This window comes from Nuphar pumila, chromosome 7, assembly GCF_984573655.1.
Source record: "Nuphar pumila chromosome 7, dmNupPumi1.hap1.1, whole genome shotgun sequence".
NCBI classification, from domain to species: Eukaryota; Viridiplantae; Streptophyta; class Magnoliopsida; order Nymphaeales; family Nymphaeaceae; genus Nuphar; species Nuphar pumila.
In genome coordinates this window covers 62,835,579-62,858,903 of record NC_143255.1, presented here as the reverse complement: position 1 = coordinate 62,858,903, position 23,325 = coordinate 62,835,579, and the positions used below count along the sequence as shown (strand labels likewise).

General features: G+C 35.4%; 1 protein-coding gene across 4 annotated transcripts; it reads right to left on the bottom strand.

The window, feature by feature from the left end:
- Positions 1-10,298: 10,298 nt before the first annotated feature.
- LOC149832361 (uncharacterized) lies at positions 10,299-15,054 on the bottom strand. Of its 4 annotated transcripts, none has more exons than XM_090012432.1 (5): positions 14,926-15,054; positions 13,521-14,441; positions 12,976-13,081; positions 11,463-11,671; positions 10,299-10,786 (listed from the first exon to the last, which is right to left on the bottom strand). In XM_090012432.1, the coding sequence occupies exons 2-5, from the start codon at positions 14,345-14,347 to the stop codon at positions 10,519-10,521; spliced, it is 1,410 nt and encodes a 469-aa protein (XP_089868558.1). In that variant the 5' UTR covers positions 14,348-14,441; positions 14,926-15,054; the 3' UTR covers positions 10,299-10,518. The 4 variants fall into 4 exon arrangements, with proteins under 4 accessions (XP_089868558.1, XP_089868561.1, XP_089868560.1 ...); XM_090012435.1 differs by lacking the exon at positions 14,926-15,054 and adding an exon at positions 14,845-14,873; XM_090012434.1 differs by lacking the exon at positions 14,926-15,054 and adding an exon at positions 14,754-14,770.
- Between the last annotated feature and the right edge of the window lie 8,271 nt (positions 15,055-23,325).

The following is a 23,325-nucleotide window of genomic DNA, read 5'->3' as shown; positions in this document are numbered from 1 at the left end:
GTGATACATTCTACGGCTTGGCCTACCGCAATACCTTGACTGACTCTGGGTCCAATAGAAGCAAGTTTTATTGCCAATCCAGTAGCAATAACAGAAGCAGCAAAAATTAGGGGATTCGTGGTAAGCTCCTCACAACAAAAAATAAAGAAATGGTTAATGATATAACCAAATAAACCAATGAATTGTTGTACCCAAAATATATGATTAAATTAGGTAGGAGAGTAGAAAAAGAAATTGTTGAATGAAAATAATTCATTCTTAAGTTCCATTAATGTGAGAGGGTACTACGACTGTTCTACCATGTTCCATCAACACACTAAACGGGTTATGCGAGATATCCGGTGTGGAGGTAGGCCAACATTTCTATTGGCAAATAAGAGGTTTCCAAGTGCATGCCCAAGTATTTATAACTTCTTTGTATAGGTATATATTCCATTTTCTAAATATGGATTACGATATAAGCCCTTCCTTTTCTGTTTGTGATTGTATATGTGGACTGAATACAAAATGGAGAGACGAGATTCGCTCGTCGGTACGAGGTTCGACCCTTCCTGGCACCTTTACCAGGGGTAATCAAACCAAGGATCGAACTTATGCTTTTTGCTTTGCCTAAATATTGTCTAAGAATTTATTCTAAGTCTAAGAATGCACAAAGAATCATGCTTGTGCGAATGCAAATGCAAAAATGTATGCTTTTGAGAAGAAGATTTTAGAACTTTGATTTTTCTAAGTGATTTTGAAATATATTTGAAGATACTTGAAGAAATGATTCAAAGGGTTGAAATTGGTTTTGAAAAAGTTAGATTTTAAATTTAACTCAGAATTTGAAATGGATCTAGAAGTAATGACTTGAAATTCCAAGTCTTGGAATAATCAGAGTTTGGAAAATGAATTTTTAATTTGAATGAATTGATTCTGAAAAATGAATTCTTAATTTTAGAACCTGAAACAGGAATTGAATTCGGATTTAGATTTAAGAAATAGATTTGAAAAATGGTTTTGGAAATAGGAATTGAAAATAGAACTCTGTTTGAAATCTGGAATCCTAGATGGAATTGGATCTAAAGTCTGAAATCCTAGATGGAATTGAATCCGAAGTGTGGGATCCAAGATGAAATTGAATCCAAAATCTGGAATCCTAAATGGAATTGGATCCTATAATCTGGAGTCCAAGATAAGATTGGATTTGAAATCTAGAATCTTAGATGAATATCAGATTTGGAAATCTGAATCTAAGGTGGAATGGAATTTGAAATCTGGAATCCAATATAAATTGGATCCGAAGTATAGAATCCAAAATGGTATTGGATTTTGAAAATCCAAATGGGACTTTAAAGATGGATCTGAATTTTGGAAATCCAGATTGAATTTAAAAGTGGGCTTAAACTTAGGGAAAATCAAATTCTGAGATTCCAGAATCAATCTCAAAAACCTTGATTTTGAATTGAGAATCAAGACTCAATCTTCAGATAGAACTTTGGAGATTTTTGAAAAATAAAGAATAAATTTGATTTTAAACTTGAATTTTTGAAATCAGAAGATGAATCTGGAAATTCCAAAGTTTAAATTGAACTTTGAAATTCAATCTGAATATTGAATTGAATTTGGATTCAAATCCTGAAAAAAGGAAATGAATTTGGAATTTTCAAAGTTGGATTGAACTTTGAAATTCGATTTTGAGTTGGAAATTGAATTTTGAATATAGAAGTGAATTTAAATTTTCAAAGTCAAATTGGACTTTGAAATTTAGAGTTTTGAATCTTTGAAATAAGATAGAAAGATGAATTTGAAAGAATTAAAGATTGATTTGAGAAATGATGAAGATATTTGAAGAATTATCTCAAAATCACTTGGATTTTGAAAAAGAATTTTAAAAATATGATGTAATTCTATCCTAAATGATGAATGAATTAAAAGAATTTGAAATTGGGTTTTTGGAAAAAGCATATTTCATTCTTTAAATGAATTAAAATAAGATTGAAGATATAATACATTTCTGACATGATCATAAAACATATTATATAATAATCATATTTAAATTCAAATGAGGAATAAAACACATTTTGGTGTCTTTATAGAGTTTAAAATGAAATTAACTCTCAATATATCCTGACTATGGACATTAATATATATTTTGAGTTAATTTTAAGTTAAACTCGGATAAAGAAAGAAAATATTTAGAAAAATATGATGACTTTTGAAAAAGATCCAGTGTAGATCCAATATTATTCCATAAAAGATGAAAATCCCAAGTTTTGTTCTCACCTTGACTATTATGGCCATTGATGCAAATCGTCAACTTAGGATTTAGTCACCTTTTATTAGAACGGTGCACGTGCCATTCGTGTTCTCATTCGTGAATTTTTGAAATAAAAGAGAAAAATGAAAACAAGCAATTTCTAAGATATATGCATGCTCATACATTCTAATTTAGGGCTGGAAATGTAAAATTCTCATTATGATCTAGCTATTACAATCTTGATCTTGAATGAAAATTGAAATCCCTAAGCTAAGGAGGAAAAACAAGCTTTCTACATGATTCCTGCAAAACCGATTTAGTAAAATACAAGCATATAAAGAGATGGAAAATGTCATGTTATAAATGTAAACATATATGTGATATCATTTGGCTATTTAGAAAGATGAAAACTAGAATGTGCATGAATTTCCATGTAAGAGAGTGATACAAAATGCCTTGAGCAAAATGTGAACCCAGATATGCTTATTTAAGATGTCATGCTTTATGTAGGGAAGGAGCTGGGAGGTAAGGTGCGGTAGCCGTGGCTATGGCAGGTGAAACAGTGGACTTTTGCAGAAAAGATGACAGGGGAATGGCTAGGACTGATGTTATGAAGTGATGGATGATAGTTGAAAGCATATAGGTTACTGTGGTAACAACGAATGTAGATAGCTACAAGGTTGGAGTTAAGTGGAGGAAGGGAGATGAAGCTGTGATTTTGGGGAGCAATAGCTTACCGATGAGGGTAACAGGGGATGGATAGTGAAGTGGATAGTTAAGTGAAGAAGGGCACAGCGTGCTGTAAAACTAAGAAATGCATGCAGGAAGGCAGTTGGCATGATATGATGACAGATGAGGTTTTATGTACAATGGTGAAAGTGGACTGAAGGGGAGGTTAAGGCTGCTAATGGCACTGCAGCAGAGGTTTTAATAGATGCATATAAATAGATCACCAAATATGATAAATGAACCACTCTTGAATAGTAAAATAGAATGACTGGTGAAATACTGTGAAACAAAATGTGTATCTCAAGATATCAGAGATGCATCAATGTCTCGCTTTTTTCTATAACAGTTGGGCAAGATCATGATATGAGAAAATTAATACAACAGGGGAATAAATGGCATTGGAGGTGATGCTATGGGGGTATGTGCAGGAAATGGAGGTTGGTGTTGGTAGATAAGGGGGGGGGGTGTAGATATGTGCAGGAAATGTGTTGCGAAGACAAAGGTGTTGTGTGATAGTGTGGCTGGGATAAACAGTGTAGTTAACAGGAAGACACAGGTGGTGAAAGGGAGATAGTTTAGTGAAATGATATGTGTTGGTGCACAAGTGCTTAAGCAAGTATGGAAGGGACGGCTAACAGGTGAAGTGATGAAGATATATAGGGGATATATGCATATAGTAGTGGAATGAAGTGGCAGATTGAGGTGGTCTATTGATGTTTGAATGCTATATGTGAATGAGGTAATACAACAATGATGTGTGAGAAAAAAAAATGTGGAGTGCTGTGTATATGCTATGGTGTTGTAGAGAATGCAAATGACAATGTAAATATTGTATATATACAAGTGGGGGAGCGAAAGTTGTGCATTAGAATTTAGACAAACTTGAAGAAAAGGTCGACCATTGATATTGCTTGAGACCTGACCTTCAGCTCTCCATTGAACACAGCATCCAGAACCGTATGAGGCAAACCCTTTACAATGCCAACACATCTTTTTGGTCCCAATAGGAAATGATAGTTTTCACGAGAAAACAACACAACCCGATATCTTCATCTGTTGCCATGAGGACAACCACAAAGGTATGGGTCCAGTCTAGTATTTCCAGCTTAACAACTCAAGTACTGGACTCATGCAAAGCCTCAAATGATATGTGCATTATACTTATTCAGATATCGAGCAACCTGAACATTCACTCCTTCATGAAGGTCAGCAGAGCCTCGAAATCCAAGAGGATTACTAGAAGCGACATCATGACTTTTCCCTAAAGAAATCTTGCTCTTAAGTTCAACATTACTGAACTTTTGTGATGTTCTTGCAATGTGATTCTTTATTGATCTGTTATGCAGGGGAGATACCCTGGTTGCTGGGAGAGAGATACAGATCTGAAGATGGATTTCGGCATATTAGCATTTTCAGTTACCCTACAGAATTTCTATTGATCTTCTTCGACCCAGCCAGAGATTTGATCATTGATCATGATTGTTATCGTCGCAAAATTTCTTCCTTCCCTACGGGAGAGAGGGGAAACGACCTTGCAAGTCAAACTTGACCAGAGTTTGAAAATTGTTTTAAAATACTTGTCTCCGTTTTGAAAATTGTGGGAAATATTCCGTGGAATGGGACTCGACCTGTCGGTACGAGGTTCGACCGTTCCTGACGCCTTTACCAGGGGTAATCGAACCAAGGACCAAATGTGTGCTTGACTTAGCTGAATTATCAAAATCGTGTTCTATCCTAAATGCATAGAGAATTCAGACATGTGCTATGAAACTTTGTAAAATGTAGGTTGGAAAACATGATGCATGCTTAGAAAATGCTTTGGAGTTGGAAAATGTTTCTAAGGCAGATGATGAAAATTGATTTCTCAAGAAAACCTTGAGGACATGATTTAAAATCTTAAGAAAGTTTATAAAGAGTTGAGAAAATCATGCAATGGATGAAAATCCTGGGAAAGAGTTTTGGCCATATATTTTATTTGTTCAGCATGTGGTTGCCCCTATATGAACTTGGGATGCTAAAAAAAAACAATCATGCCATTATTGTTTTCTTTTCTTTCATTGTATCCTGATTTATTATAAAACATTCTGCTCCCAATCAGGTTTATGATTCACTGTAAAATTATGATTTGCTGAGTTGAGATTGAATGCCTTGATCTTGGTTCATGATTTGCTTTAAAAAACTTGATTGGCTAAGTCGAAGCCAGACTTGCAACTATGTTCCTACTAGTACTTTCGGATGTAGCCGGCTGGATCCAATTCCATCATGCCATGCAGTTTGACGTGAACATCTGTAGTCTCATTTTCCTGTATATCAATTTCCTAATTACACTGTTCCACAACACTTCACTATTCACTGCACCCTCACCTGCATATTACCACATTCAACACTTTCAGCACATCTCCACTGTTGCGCATTCATGTTGCTATCTAATGCATTTGCTAACTGAATATTTTCCAGTTTTGTATATTAGCAATGTATTTGCATTTTCTAGCCACTGAGTATTTTCCAGTTTGTGTATTAGCAATGCATTTATATTTGCTAACCACTGGGCATTTCACGTTTTGCGTGTTAATGATGTATAGCCATTGTCATACATTCACCATATCATGTGCATAGTGCCTCACTCCACTGCTACAGTCTCATTTTCAGTAACCACTTCATTTCCCAACATTAACTCCCTGCTACACATTTTACGTTGCACAATGTTTCCCTACTGCACCAACCAGTTACAACACCTCCACTGCTACAGTACAATTTGCAGTACACTCCACTGCACCTTCAGTATTATCCATATTGCTTCTACCACACTGTGCACATATATACTTCACCTACACTCCACATCAATCTACTGTTATCTGCATTTAAGCACCTACTACTTATATTATCCATTACATACACATCATTTTAGTGTACCTACTATAAGCATTTTACCCATTTCGCCTTCTTTCATTAGCATAACATTTTCATGTTTTTCTCATTTTAATACACTATGGCATTCACATTCCCTGTCATTAGCTCCTTCATTCTCATTTCCTATATGGTGCATCAGCATCCTCATACTGCATTTCCCACTAATGATAGCCTTGCATCTGCATGTTTAGGCACTTTTTGAACATATGCATTTACAACATACATTCTCTCACTAGCTCAATGCATCACGTATATATTTTGACATTTATTTCCTAATTAGCTTATGATATCATACATATTTTCCCGTACACATCTTGACATATGCCTTCTTATATACCTGTTAGGTTTTAACATAATATTCTTCATTTTCTCACATGCTTTCTTTTGCATTTTGCTTTATACTAACCCATTTTTATAAGGAACGTAGAGAATGTGTTATTTTTCTTCTTAGATTAGGAGTTTTAATTTCAATTTCAATTCAAGGATGTAATAGCTAGATATTAATAAGAATTTCTCCTTTTCAGCTTAGAATAGAATGTATGAGCATGTAGATATCACAAATTACCTATTTCATATTATCTTTCTTTTATTTTCAAAATTCCACCATGGTGAAACACGAATGACACGTGCACCATTCTAATAAGAGGTAATTAAATCTTAAGCAAATGATTCACATTGATGATCATAGTCAAAATGTGAACAATGCTTAGGATTTTTATCTCTTATGGAATAACATCGGATCCACATTGGGTCTCTTTCAAAAATCAACATATTTTCTGAATTTTCTTCATTTATCAGAGTTTACCTTGAAATTAACTCAAAATATATATCAATGGCCATAGTCAAGATATATTGAGAGTTAATTTCATTTCAAACTCTATAAACACACCAAAATATGTTTTATTCTTCATCTGAATTTAAATATAGATTATTTTATAATACATTTTATGACCATAGTTAGAAATGTATTATGTCTTCAATCTTATTTCAATTCATTTAAAGAATGAAATGTATTTTTTAATATCCAATTTTCAAAATTCTTTAATTTATTCATCATTTAGGATAGAATTACATCATATTTTCTAATTATTTCAAATTTTCTTAAAAAATCCAAGTGATTTTGAGATAATTCTTTAAATTTCTTCTCATTTCTCAGATCAATCTTTAATTCTTATTTATAAATTCAAATTCATCTTTCCATTCTCAATTCTATCTTATTTTTCAAAAATCAATATTCCAATTTCAAAGTTCAATTTAACTTTGAAATTTCAAATTCATCTCTAAATTCGAAATTCAATTTTCAATTCAAATCAAATTTCAAAGTTCAATTCAACTTTGAAATTCCAAATTCATTTTCAAGATTCAATTTCAAATTCAAATCAATATTCCAGATTGAATTTCAAAGTTCAATTCAACTTTGAAATCCCAGATTCATCACCTGATTTCAAAAATTCAAACCAAGTTTATTTTCTATTCTTCACTTCAAGTTCTCAAATCCCCAAGTTCTTTTGAAATCTTTTGAGTTGTTAATCTTCAAATCATTTTGAGATTGAGATTAGTGCTAAATTCAATTCCATTTTTCAAATTCAATCAGGATTTCTCAAATCCAACTCCACATTTTTAAATTCCACTTGGATTTCTCAAATCCACTTCCAAAATCAAATTCAATCTAGATTCCCAAAATCCAGATCCATCTTCTAATTTTGCATTGGATTCCAGATTTTAAATCCAAGTCCATATTGGATTCCAGATTTAAAATCCAAATTCCATCTTGGATTCCAGATTTTGGATCCAATTCCATCTAGGATTCCGGAGTTTAAATACAATTCCATCTTGGATTCCATATTTCAAATTCAATTCCATCATTGGATTCCAGAATTCAAATCCAAGTCCATATTGGATTGCAGATTTAATATCCAAATTCCATCTTGGATTCCAGATTTTGGATCCAATCCCATCTAGGATTCCAGAGTTCAAATCCAAATTCCATATTAGATTCTAGATTTCAAAACCAAATCTATTTTCAGATCCCATCTGGACTTTTTAAATCCAATTCTATTTTCAAATTCCATTTGGATTTCTTAAATTTCAAATTCCCTTCTGATTTCAAATTTTAAATCCGGAATTCAATTCCATTTTCAAATTCTATCTCAATTTCGAAATCTAGATTCAAACTCAAATTCAAAGCTCATTTTGACTTTAAAATTTTTTTCTTGACTTCGAATTTTATCTCTTCTCCTTTTCTCTTCATTCTTTAATTCAAGATTTATTTTCAAGATCTCTGATTATTCTAAAACTTAGAACTTCAAGGCTCTTTCAAACCTATTTCAAGTTCTAAGTTAGATTCAAACCCTTCAAAAACCATTTCTTCACTATATTCTCAAATTTATTTCAAAATCACTTGAAAAAATCCCAAAAAATTCTGAATTATTCTTCTCAAAGAGTATACATCTTTGCATTTTCACAAGCATGATTATTTGTGCATTTTAGACTTAGAATAAGATTCTTAGACAATATTTAGGAAAAGCAAAAAGGCATAAGTTTGATCCTTGGTTCGATTACCCTTGGTAAAGGAGTCAGAAACGGTCGAATCTCGTACCGACGAACGAATCTCGTCTCTCCATTTTTCCACAAATTTTCAAAAACAGAGGTGAGTAATTTCAAAACATTTTCAAAATTTAGGTCAAGTGAGAACTTTGCAAAAGAGTTTCTCTCGCTTCTTTCTTTTCTTTTCTCTCTTCTTTTCTATCTTTTATCCCCCTTTAAAAAGGAAATAGAGGCTAGAAAGGCAAAGAGAAGGAAAAGAGAAAACCAGAGAAAAAAATTTGCAATGATCACAGCTAGGTTCAGTCCTAACCTCACAAAAAACCTAACCTAGACTTAGCCTAGTCTAGGTTTAATCCAAACTGGACTTTCTTGGTTCAGTTTCGGATCTAAATCCAAATCTAAACTAATCAAGATCTCAAACTAGATAGAGATCCAGTTTTTGTTTCATACCGTGAATCCAGTTTCAGTATGATTGAATCAGACCCTGTTCATTCTGGGTTTGGTACAAAATAGAACCAAATCAATTCAGTTTTAGACCCAAACCTGACCCATTCTGGTTTGGTCCTGACAACAAGATCCAGACTTGATAACTAGATTCAAACGTGATCCAATTGTATATATATATATATATATATTATTTTTTATTTTTTATTTTTTATTTTTTATTTTTTATTAATATTTTTTATTAATATTTTATTATCCAAACCCTTTACTTGACTCGATCTAGGTCATACACCGACCTAGTCAGTCTGGTACAACAGACTCGACTCACCCCAGACTGAGTCGGTCAAGTGGTTTTCTCTTTTTTTATTGACCTGACTCAATATGGGTCACACCCAGACCAAGTTAGTCTGGGTATTGACAGACCAAGCTCGGTCTAGGTGGTAGCTTGGCCAACTCGATCCGATTCAGACCCGGACTGAGTCTGTTTGGTGATCTTTAGAAAGAAAGAGAAAAAGGGCCACGGGTTAACCCGTGACTCCCCTCTCTCTCTCTCTCTCTCTCTCTCTCTCTCTCTCTCTCTCTCTCTCTCTTGTTCACTTAGAGTGCTACTGGCAACCCCCCTTGGTTGCCGATGGTTGTAGCAAGGGCACCCTGCTGCCACCCTCATCTTCCTATCGACGATGCAGCAGCAGTGCCAGCAACCCGGCATGGTTGTCGATGGCTCGGCCCTCCTCTCTTACCTTCTACGGGGAACAACTCCTTTTGTCCCCTCCCGCTCCGTCTCCCTTTGCCACAGTGGGTGGCACGGAAAGAGGGCCACCCTCTGTCTTCTTATGACGGTTGCTGGCAATGGTGGTTGCCAGTGACCATTCTCCTTTATTATTATTATTTTTAAATAACCTGCAGAAAAACAGAGGGAAGAGGGCTTACCTTTCAACAACAGAGTATCTCCCCATCGTGCCTTCTTCTTTGCTCACTCCCTCTATCCTTCTCTCTCTTTCACGGAAGAATAGAGAAGGGAGAAGGGATCATGAGTTTATATAGCCCATGAGTGAGCCAGGGTTTCATCCCCTACTCACCCCTCATTTAAGGAGGGGCCCTTTCCCTCCCCCCACGATTTCAATCGTGGGGGAGAGGGAAAGGCTCCCCTCATTAAATTGATTTAAGTGGGGAGCCTCAATCGACTACCTTTTTTGCCCCAGCAGGGCCTAGGTGTTACAATAGGAAAAGAGGAATAAACGAATGAAGAGAAAAATTGTGCAAATAGAACAGATAAAAATAAAGAATCAAAGAGTCCATATGTCACCATAGGAGAACAACAGCAATAGTTTACAGAAACAACATTACAGTGTAGGTGAAAGGAAGAAGAGAGGAAAACAAAAAATCTAACAGTCAATATGCCAGCCCACCGTCGATTAACAATAGCATGTAGAAATAATATCATTATTATATGGCAAGGTAAAAGGAAAAATCCCCATCTCAACACGTCATATATTTGACACGATATTATGATCATTTTCTCCCACACTGTCCTTGTTGGAGCTCAAATTACAAGAGCAAAAGATATGTTTAATCAATATGGTTATCAGATAAAATGCAACAACCATATTGGTATAAAATGGTGATGAATAAAAAAATAATGAACAGTTTCAGTTATGAATCTTTGCACTGAGTACGCAATCCTCCAGAAAACTGGTCAGCTGGGAACTGTATAGGCTTGGATTGTTGCGGAAATGGTCAACATGAGGAGAGAAGATGAAGTTGCAAGCTCTAACACTATGTCCGGCCTTGCGCTGCTCATCTATGAATGATTCCACTGATTTTGATGGGATCACCCGGTCAGCAGTACTGTATATGTACAGCTGTGGACATTTGGGTTGCTTTGAGGAAAGAATATCCAATACATCCGAAAGCCTTCTGTAAATCCCAAAAGAGAGAAAAAAACAAGCCTAGTTAAATAAGTCACAAATATGCCATGTGGAATGCCTTAAGACAGGTTCATTATAATGCTTAGATAAATAAAATTTGGCATGGGATTATACGCTTCAATCGCAACCTTCAGATGAACTCTGACCATTTCAACAGTTCAAAATTGTGCTTTTAGCAACAGACACTAAAAGAATAGGAAGGCATTTCTCTTGGCTAAGTGCACAAAAAAAAACACTGTTTTTCTGCCTCTGTAACCTCAACAAACAATAGAAAGACATTTAATGAAAAAAACGTTTTCATATGAAAATACTTTCGCATAAGTGACTTGGCTCGTCCACCAATGAAACTACAATGGAGGGCCATTTGGTTTGGCTATGATTCATCATTGTCAAGAAGGAAGGCTTGATTAGCAATCTTGAGCATACTACCTACTCATTTTGCTATCTTACATATGATCATGGCATGATCATCAAATTTTAACTCGTACCCTTTCACCATGAGAACACCCAAAGAGAAAAGCTGATCTTGTCTAAAGACCATGGCAAGTAAATGACCAGGAATTTGAGCCTAATGAACTATGTATGAGATTACTTTCTAGGTTGTTAGTGAAAAGTACAGAACATGCAGCTGCAAAATGCATTTAGGTGAAAACTATTGTTCTTACTTGTTCACTGTAGGAAGATTCAGAACCACCTCAAAGAATTTCTCAAGAATCACAAGTAAAACAGCTTCAGCAACTGCCGGACTCCGTTCAGAGGCTATTGTATTGGAATCAACAACAACCTCCACACCTGATTCATCTGGTCTCAATGATCCTTTTGTAGCAATGCTTTGTTTCTTCAGAAGAGCAGCTGAGAAGCCAGACGCCCAGACCTTCAAACAAAACAAAAGGGGATCAGTAAACTTGAAAACTACTGAATTAACACTAAGATGAGACAAATTTGCATCATGTAGAGCAGAGAAATGGGAAACAACATGCACCTGAAGACAATGTTGACTGTAAAATTTTCAAAACGAAATGGCTAGACATGGCCACTAAGAAAAAAGAGAATATTGACAATTTTTTAGTTGAATTAGTAGAAGACCAAATTATCAACAAATGTTTACCTGCATAAAGCATCATAAACGTGTTATGTTTCAATATTTGATGCCATTAGACCATCATTTTATCTAAGTCTGTTGCTTTTATCCTCACTAATGTAATACTTGACTTTCTCAATTTCCAACTTTGTTCATTTCAAGTCTTCATAAGAAATTCTCAGACCTACTCAAGCGACATTATTTACCCAACAACCCTAAAACTTTGTTTTCTTGTTTTTCCAAACTATCTACACCTGGATGCTAGGGCATGCACGAATTCCTCAACCTGTTTGACAACCTACACTTTTAAAATATGCACGATAAGTCTCTCCCCTCAGAAAAAATTCTATTCCACCATAGAGGCATCTATTTTTCATTTATCATAATAATGACAGTTAGATCTCCTCCCGCCCCCACCCTCCCCCGCCTTTTACAAATCATATGATATTTGTGTTAGGAATGTCTTTGGAGCAGGTTGTGCTGGAGAGTAGACTCGGGAATCGCCCGGATCGGACCCCAATTGGGTCATGATTCAGGACTGCTGATCAAATCCATTAAATAAATTTTTTTATCATGTATTTTATTATTTTAATGCATAATTTTTATACAAAGTCACTTGTTATGAAGAATCTAATATTGTTCAATGAAAAAAGTTAAGAACCATGTATAATTATATGTTTTTGTAACTTAGCTATTGACATATTAGCTTGAAGTTTAGTTATTTTCATGTTTTATTCATGTGCTTACACTATAAAATATAGAGTCCTGACTCGTCCGAGTCACCGAGTCAACCCGCTAACTCGGTGACCCAGTATGGATCCGATCCGAGCCCAAGTCACGAGTTTGCCAACTATGGTGTACCTTCCATAAACATCAGTTTTCTACACTCCTCAAATGGATGGTTAGCATGTGTTTCAATACCTTAATCATTATTGGAATGATTGAGCAGTTCCATATTTGCACTCACAGCCAAAAGAAAACGCATCTACCTTCAACAGCATAACACTCACAACTTGAGAGAGCTTCCGGGAGAACATAAGATAAGAAGCATATGGATAAGCCACAGAATAACTTGCAATATATACTGAAGTTCTAACCTGTGGATCAGGGGCAGCAACAGGGGCAGAGTCCACTATGCAACCTTTGATGTTATCGATCATAGATGGATCCTGATGAGATAACTTCTCAAGAATGACACCATACCTGTTGAAAGAAAAATTAACATTGTCACCAAATTGGGATATGATAAAACAAGAACTGCAATCTATAACCTAAACTGCAGAGTCCAGACCCAGCTCAAGTGTCTGTTTCTGGAAGGCTTCCAGTGACCACAAGCCAGCATCCATTAGAATTAGAAATGTTCCATACATAACCTCTGCCCTCATTAGGGATGAACACTGGAAATAATTAAAAATGGTTGTTTGCATTTTGCAGTGCCTCAAAATAAACCTGTAAATGATACATATACACCCAGTTTTCTGGGAACCCGTGATGCAACCATATGTCATCATGTATATAGCATCACTTGATAGCTTCAAACAACTCGAGTTTATAATATAACGAGCAATGGAGTAAAAAATCCACCTATGAAAAATCTCTCTTCACAAAACAAAACAAAAGAGGCAAGAAGAAACAAACTCACGTTAACCAGCCTGTATTGCTGAAAGTGTGGAAAACCAGTTTGTTCCCATGATTTTCTCCCATCCAATGTGCAAGATGGTTAACAAGCAGATCCAGGTGTTGTTCTGCCTTCCCACCAGGTGTATAGCTGACAATGTTGCTCATGGGGAAGGTGAAAGTAACCGCCTGAAAGCCTCTAGAGGTATACCACTCTGCATATCTTTTTAGATGCTTTTGTTTTGCACCCAACCAACCAAGCAGCACAACTGTTGCCTTAGATTTGAAAGAACAACACTCAGAAGCCCCTTCAATTCCGCATGATCCAGATTTTGGGAAATGCCACTCATACAATATGTCGGAAGGACTAGTAGGCGCGGAAGTGAATTCACCAGATGGCAAGGATTTGTGAATTTTATTTCCAAGGGTTAAATTGGCGGATTGATACAAAAGACGAAGAACAGCAGGAGAAGCAGGGGGCGAAGAAGATGATGAAGAAGAACTAGGATGCTTCAAATCCAATAATTTTGACAAAGGCTGTGGCCTGGGAAGGTTAAAAACACGGACAGGATTTGGGGAATCAGTAATGGTTGTCGGAATGAGAACTCTTGATCCCATAAACGAATTTGAAAAGTTAACTGAAAATTGGGATGACACACATGAATTTGACGCAGAACTCGACTCAGAAACTGGAGGTGATTGTCTCGAAGATGAAAAATCAGTTAACTCAGCGCTTGAACGGTGATGAAACTTTACAGGAAACCTATCACGAACATCAGCGGATACTGCAGCAACCGCAGCAGCAGCAGCAGCAGTGAAAGGTCTATGAAGGAGCCCAGAATAGGACCCCATCTTCAGAAAACAGACCTAACCTAATTATATCAATCCAAACAATTGCCTCATGTACAAGAGACGCCAACTATTCAAATTCACAATTTTTGTACACCTGAAAAAGAACAGTATGAAAGAACATCAAACTTAAAATCTACATCCATTAAATTCTTATTACAGTCACAAGAAACTCTCTCTGGGCACAAAATCAAATATTGGTACACCGAAAAATACGTAAAAATCCAAAGACCACCTTGCTTTGAAGAAACCCAAAAAGGATTCCCCAATTTAAACAAAAAAAGACCGCAAAAAGAAAAAGAATCACATGAAATTCTGAAATTCTCAAGGTAAAAGGCGCAACCAGAGATAATGGGTACCAAAACAAAAGGCATAAAAACGAAGCAACCAATAAGTTAGAGAACACCACCTGCAATTAACCACAAAAACAGAAAACAAAGAAAACAACAACCCACCCACCCAAAAAAAATAGACAAGTTGAGGAAGGGTGTTCTGCTTACGTTCACAAACGAAATAAGGACAACCAAGACAAGAAAACAAGAGACAAGTTGAGGAGGGAAGGTTTTCTCTTTTCTGCTTACCTACAGAAACCAATAAGGAACAACCGTCAGTCGGACGCAGAAGGGAAGACGGCGTCGAGCGGTCAATCGGATCAGGCTGTCATGGTCCGCACGACAGCCTGACCATCTGAACCAGTGCGAGCGCGCGATTAGTCTACCAAGGCATGCACGCGGCCGGGAGTCACGACTCACGGCTACTCCTCTGCGGTCAAGAGAGAATCAAAGCAATGGTCAACATATACAAGTCTTTGGCTTCTACTTTTCAGGAGAGACGGCAGAAAGAATATAACAAATGAGTAACGGACCTTCCTCCTCTATATAAAGAGAGAAAAAATAACGGGAACCCATCCACTCATACGGGGTTGCCCCGAACACAAATTCGTGAGCTGACGGAGGAATAGGAACCACGATAATTCATATGCTAATGTTATCCATGATGATTCTATAATAAAATAATATAAAAAAAAAGATAAATAACATGTAAAAAAGATAGATATGCATTTGATGAAAATGTCCTCTGGTAAGATAGATATGCATTTAACAGAAATGTTCTTCCATAAATAGCTTTGCACGTTCTCGCCAGCCTAGGTTCCCGCCTTGATTTTTAGCTTTGTTGCAACACATTACCACCTTATCGTTTCTGCTTTGTGTTACAAAATATTTTCCAGTTCGTTTCTACCTTGTGGAGATAACTATAAATAGATCGACTGGTTCGATCATTAGTGGGCGTCACAGGAGGATTTGTCGGCCATCTCTTTTTACGTCTTCTCTTCTTCTTTGTTTTCATTAGGCAGTATGAAAAAATCAATGATGAACAAACATTCTAACAAGTGCCATTAAGGCATCGTGAGTATTTTTCCATGTCATCATGCTATTGTTGAAGAACGTATGTCGTCGTAAGTGACATTAAGGTATTGTTTTGTTATTGCAAGAGGATGTTAGCTTTTTGATGGTTAAAAAATTGAAGATATTTATAAGACGTTGGGACCTGTTGACAAGAATGCTTTGTTACAGATGCGAGGAAGGGCTTGTACCTCATCTGGTATCGTCCATTCACTCAGAATATGCAATGTAACGTAAATCACGATTATAGTAACATACTACCGATTTGTGAGATATTGTTTTGTTTGTTAATATCGATATGTAAGCTATTATGCTGAATTACCGTATTGATTTGTAATATATTATGCAATATATATATATATATATATATATATATATATATATATATATATATATATATATCGATTTATAAGATATTATGTGTTTTCTAGTATCAATTTGTAAGATATTTAAAGTATGATTTTAAAATGTGTGTGTGCAAAATTTACATTGTTGCACGCTTGTGATAGCGATTTGCGTATTCAAATCGCTGCTTATTTAACGATTTCTATTAAAATCGCTTCACAGCGTTGTAGATATAATTAAATCGCTATCACATGAATCACTATTGTCAACACACATATATGATAAATCATTTCTTTTATTGGTATGGTAAATAACAATTCGATGCATAGTATAAGCAAATAACAAATCATTGTTGCTTTTATATTGTGATTCATTCAATCATTTGTTTGACTTGCTTAACTAATCGATATCCATTGTTATATGCATCTTGAATAAATCATAGTAAACGTATGCGCTGGCTAACGCAAATTAATATCTTGCTTATAATAGTGGTGAACTTATCATCTAGTTGCAGTGAAGATGATGTATCTCAATCATTGAAAAGTTATGAAAAAATGAACATTTGTACTAATGATGCACCTGAAGAAATGAACATGTGCACTAATGATGCACATGATAAGAAGGGTGCAGGCATTGGATTCACTCGTGACTTAAATATTTCAGCAGAAGAAATGCAATTCGATAAAGAGGTAGACGATCATGATAGTACACTTGATAAAGGTGCAAGCAATGGGAATGTACATGATAGTATACTTGACTCTGTTCCCATAGAAGGAATGCAGTTTAATAATGAGGAAGCTGCATACAAATTTTATAATGATTATGCCTTAAAACTTGGCTTCAGTGTTGAAAGGTATTCTTGGTCAAAAAATGCACAGGGTGTCTAGTGAGAAAGACATATGTTTGTTCTAAGAAAGATTGGAAGAAGTCAAGTGAAAATCCAACAAGGAGCAAGCCAAATTCAAGATGTGAATGTCCAGCGAGAATGGTGTTAAGAAGACTTTCGAATGAGAAATATATAGTTTGTACTTTAATCAGTGATCATAACCATGATTTAACAACTTCATTTGTGACTCCTATGTTAAGATCACATCATAAAGTAACTGAAGCACATATTGTAATTACTGAAATAACTGATAACATCGGCATTATACCAAGGAAGACATACAATTTATGCGCGCACATAGATGGTGGTCACGAGAATATACTATTCACACCTATAGAACTAATAAACCACTTGAGAAGGAAGATGACAAATAACATAAAGAATGGGAAAATATGTTCTTTTGTTGATTACTTACAGAAGAAATCAAACAAAGACCCTAGTTTCTTTAGTGCAATGCAACTAGATGAAGATGGATATGTTGTGAATATGTTTTGGGCAAATTCAAAGTCAAGAGTAGATTATGAATGCTTTAATGATGTGCTTATTTTTTATTCGACAATGAAGATTAATCCTGAATAGTGGTCATTTGTGCAGTTTGTCAGAGTGAACCATCACTCACAGAGTTGCATATTAGGCGGCACTTTTTTGTATGACCAGACAAAAAAAACCTTTGAATGGTTGTTCAGAGTATTTACACATGCAATGAATGAGAAGCACTATGAAGTTGTACTTACATATGGTGATCATGCAATTATGGCTGCAATGTCTCATATATGGCCAGATGCACATCATCGCTTATGTTTATGACATATCTTTCAAAATGCAGCAAATAATATAGAACACATATTTAATCAGAAGATAGGGTTTGATAAAAAGTGTATAAAGTGTGTACTTGAGAGCATAGACGAGGTCACCTTTATGTCTGATTGAAAGGAAATGAATCAGATGTACAACCTTGAAGATTGTCTGTGGTTACAAAATTTATATGCAAACAAAGAGAAGTGGGCATTGGCATATGGAAGACAATACTTTTGTGCAGGTATGATAAGCACAGAAAGAGCTGAATCTATGCATGTCATACTGAAGAAAACCTTGTATTCATGTTTAACAATGTTTCGCTTCATGAAACAATATGAATTATTTGTAGACAGTCTTAGACAAAATGAACTTGAACAAGATATGAAATGCTTCAGTACATGCCTTGTAACTTTGAGCATGAAAATATTGATGCGACTTGCAGATCTGTATACACTAACTATATTTGAATGGATTAAGAAGGTTATATAGGTCATGAATTGCAACATAGAATATCGTATGCAAACCGAGAATATACACAAATACCATATTGTATGGAAGGGCGAAGCGCATTCGAAAAAATAAGAAGCACATGTTACGTATAATATTGACAATGAAACAATTGAATATACATGCAAAATATGTGAATTCAAAAGTATTTTATGTCATCATGCATTAAAGACACTTAATCAAGAGAAGATACAAGAAATACCTGAGTCATTTAATGTGAAGATGAACGAGATAAACAAAGATTGAACTATTGGATACAAATAATGTCAGTCCATATAGTATTGCTGAAAAGTGCCACATAGCCTTCTGTTACCAACAACTATATAGGTCACTTATGCATGTTGCAGATTTGGCATTCAAAAGTGAAGAAGTCTATGTATGCATGAGAAAAGTGTTAAGAGACTTACTTGAAAACGTACAGTTAATTCACCATCTATCTATTGCAGCTCATGAAGATCAATCTAAGAAAATGAAAGTGAACAACGAAGGTAAAAATCATGCTTCCTCTTACCCGCATGAGAAGTTGGGTTGAAGCATAAACATCATCTTCAACAAGTCAGAAGTCAATGTTGTAGATTATGATGAAAAAATTCACCTAGCGAAATGTATTAAAAGGAAACCTACCTCTGAGCACAGTCGTCAGAGAATAAATGGTGCACTAGAATTGGTTGGCAAAAAAGGTCTAAGAAACAACCAATCCCTAAGCAAAAACAACCAAGCCTTTCGCATGAACATGTATGTAATACATTATATTGCTTCCCATGTAAATTCCATTACGTGCAGCTTATAAATATCTAACTTGTGTAATTTTCAACATGCAGCAATACCCTACAGACGTGCACTACAACGTTGGAACTTTCAATTCTCTCGATCAGTTTGAGTGAAACAATGGCATCAGTTTTACAAGTCTTTTAGTATGTAATCAATGTTGGGAGGATGTTTTCAGTTCTTGTTAAACTTAATGTAGTATCTTATATTGTTCTGTTTCATGACAGACTCAGTTCAATTCAAAAGTGAGCAATAGAATACATGAATCATGTGTGAATTCTTCAGCTATATACTTATATTTGATTGTATTAACATGATAGAACATAAGATTGTATTAACATGATGCAACATAATAAACCTGCGTGATTTATAAATTATGTAATTTGATGTAACTTAATAAATCGCCGTGATGATTGACTTGTGTAATTGAAATCACACTATAAAAGTTGCACTATAAAAATTATTGTAAATAGTGATCATTTCAAGATCGATCATTGTAATTTATATCCTTCACATGTATAAATCATTGTCTCATCTAGCCCAGAGAGCTACAGTTTTGATACCATTAATAAATCATCGTTGTTCAGTGCTTATACCATTAGTAAAAATCATTGTTTCATGCGGCCTTCACATGTACAAATCATTGTAGATACATAACACTTTTTTTTCTTTTAATGCAATTTTTATTTATGAATGCTAAATGTGTGATGACGATTTGTACAAGGGGTGCTAACTAATATAACATTTATCTATTTCTCCCATTTGGTAAATCACTGTCGCTGACATGTTTGTGGTTGTAAACCACGCCGATGAGTTATATTTACTATCTGTACATGATCGTTGTTAAATCGTTGTAGTTTAATTTTTATACTATTAGTAAATTGCCTTTATAGTTTTCTATCGCGATTTACTAATGGTATAAGAATGTCGTCTATGTTATATAAATCATTATACCAAGTAGTGTCCTATGACAATTTATTTGTTATATAAATTGTTATACCATGTAGCATTATATCGTGATTTACACAATGTCGTATATGTCGACCACAACTGGATGAAAATCGCATTGTACATGAGTACAAATTGTGGTAAAAGTTAGGCTTTTAAACACAACTTACATGAGTATAATTAGAGGTACAATGTATAGAATTTATATTTGAATTGAGATATATATACATATTTTGTATTTGATTAAACAAGAATGTACTCAGCGATATGTATACAAAGTCTATTACAAAATTTGTATACAGTAAAAATTCTATTTTAAATCTCTGTACATCATATTACGCCTGGCGGGCTTACGTCGTTCGTTGTTTTGTAAATAAACTGTATTATAAGTAAAAATCGTTGTCTCATCTAGCCTTCACATATATAAATCATTGTAAATATAATATATTTGAATAATTATGCAAAAAGTTGTTCTGTAAATAAACTGTATTAAAAGTAAAAATCATTGTCTTATCTAGCCATCACATGTATAAATCGTTGTAAATACATAACACTTGTTTCCTTTCAACATGTTATATAAATCGTTTGGTCATATAGTGTCCTATAGCGATTTACACAATGACGTCTATATCAGAGACACCGATTTGCCTTTGCTATAAATAACAGTCTAACTTATTGACGTGTATAGTAAAAGCGATTTATCATGTAGCCCATTGGCATGATTTACAACCACATTAATTTACATAGTTTCCTATGTAAAAGGATGAAAAACATAGATCCTTCTATTCTAGAAGTATATATCAACATTCCTCTTGATATCAACATTTATTAGTATTTATCAGCATTCCTCTTGAAATTGGGGTAATTATTGAATTTTTATTTCAACCTAGAGAGATTTACATAATTTGTATACACAGTCTACAAAATTTGTTACAAATCTTTGTACATCATATTACTCCTGGGAGGCCCATGTCGTTCATTGCCTTCTAGGTATTCTTACCGTCTGAGTTTTTTTCTCTTTTGTAATTAGAAACTCCATCAATTTTTTGCATAGTTCAGTGCAGAATCCAAGTATATCATCCTGTAACAAAAAGGTAATGTAAGACCAATATAGAAATTGAGTCCCCAATAATATTAGATAATAAAATATGTTTAAGTGTAGATCATACAACATCAAAATCAGGTTCTTGTCCATTGTATATTGCTTCAATATACTTCATTATAAATACGCCATAATTGACACCATTACTTTATAAAGGAGCATCGAGGGTGCAGTGAAACCTCCACTCGCTAATTGTCGGCACTCAAGACGTCTTTAAGGAATCCCACCTGTGGTTAATGCAAAAGTAAGTAAATTTTGGGCCACCATATAAGATATGATACACTTATAGATAGAAACTTACCCAATGCATAATGTCACATTCTATACCAGTGTGAAAGTTCAATGAGTTGTAGCACCATAATTGTTATTTTTGTAAATCCATCACATATAAGACCCAATACTTAGACGATCGCCACAATGTAAAATTAATATCTGCAAATCGATGATAAAATATCTTACAAATTGATATAAAAATTCTTATTGATAGCTTAGAAATCGATATTAAGAATCAACATACAAATATCCTGCCTTTAACAATTCCTCAAGTCCTTCTTTAACTTATGGTGCCACTCGAAGATCCATTTTCCTTAATTTTTGCTTGATTGGCTTGAAATTCGGTTTCAGCACAAGACGATGTTTGACCAGCTTGGGATCTAAGCCTGGCATATCCTCATAAGTCCAAGCGAAGACTTCTTGATGTCGCTTGAGAAAATGGATGAGCCTTTCATTCTCATCTGAATTTAAGTTGGAGCCAATCTTGAGGATTTTCGGATCATCTTCTGAACCAATATTGACATCCTCTGTCGGATCCTAAACCAACGGCAATGGCTCATCCTGCTTCTGAATACTGGCAAATTTTGGCAATTCTTGAATCGCTGAATTAAACTCTGCCAATTCTTCGGTCTGTTCTGCCATCTTGCTGACCCTTGTCTCTGCCTTTGCCTTGCAGATTCTGACCGGTTTGGAATTATTTTGAAAAACATCAGAATTGATAACGAGCCTTTTGAGAAATTTAGGAACCATGATTTGGTAATCCTGAGAAGCGCAAAGAAGATTTTTTAGAGAGATTCAAAAATGGTTGTTTGTACAAAGACAAAGAATGATGACATAGACAAAAGATAAGCAAAGAATCATATATGCCAAGATGTGAAGAGAAAAAATCAAAATTTCATTGATATAATAAAAGTTGAGAACATCAGCTTAATATTTACAGAAGACTTTGACCAAGATAGAAAAACTGGGACTGAGTTGTCCCTACTAGATGACGAGAAAAGAAAGCAGAAAATAATGACATTGTCTTCATTCTGCTCCTTGGATGAAGGTAGTGCGCTTGCCTGATAACTGACCCATAAAACCCAAACCTGCACCTGTAATATGTTGGGAGGGAACGATCGGCTCCAGAATGCCATCCTCATTCTTACCAAGGCCCCTGAAGGGCTGGTAGCCATGCTTCATTCGTAGATCAAACCCTTTCTTGGTCTTAGAAAACCGAGGAAAAAGAGGGTGATCTTTGAGAGATGTGCAATTGAGATGCCCTCCGAGCTTATAGAAATGAGGTCCCTACCACTGAACCGCTGTTGTGACGTTTTCTATTGGCTGGACTTCCTTCAGTTTCAGCATGTCTAGACTTTCACTAAGATTGATTTCATTAACTTCCCGGATGCTTGGGATGTCGGCAGTGAAAGTAGGGCAAGGAATCATGGGTTGTGGGAGCCTCTCTTCTGGATCTTCCCCCAAAACAGTAGTAATCATGCCCCCTTTTGACCACATGATGCACTGGTGAAGGGTAGAAGGAACAACATTGGCGTTATGAATCTAAGTACGCCCCAAAAGAAGATTGTTTGTGGGCAGCATGTTTACCACGTGAAACAACACAGTATGCACTAAGTAGTTGATAAAGATTTCCAAGAAGACCTTCCCCTTGGCTGTCTGCTCGTGGTTGTTGAAACCATAGATCGTTATCGAATCTGGGGTATATTCTTCTTCTTTCATGCCCAAGGCCTTGGCTGTCATCTCCAGACAGATGTTGAGGCTACTGCCTCTATCAACGAGCACATGAGGGATTGTCATGCCCCTGGTTCGCACCACTATGTACAAAGCATTATTGTGGAATGTATGAGGCTTTGGCAAATCCTCATCCGAAAAGGTTATTGGTGCATTTGTCATGGCTTGGTTGACAATCTGAGTCATGTCTTGTGTGGTCGTACTCGGCTTGACCTTGATT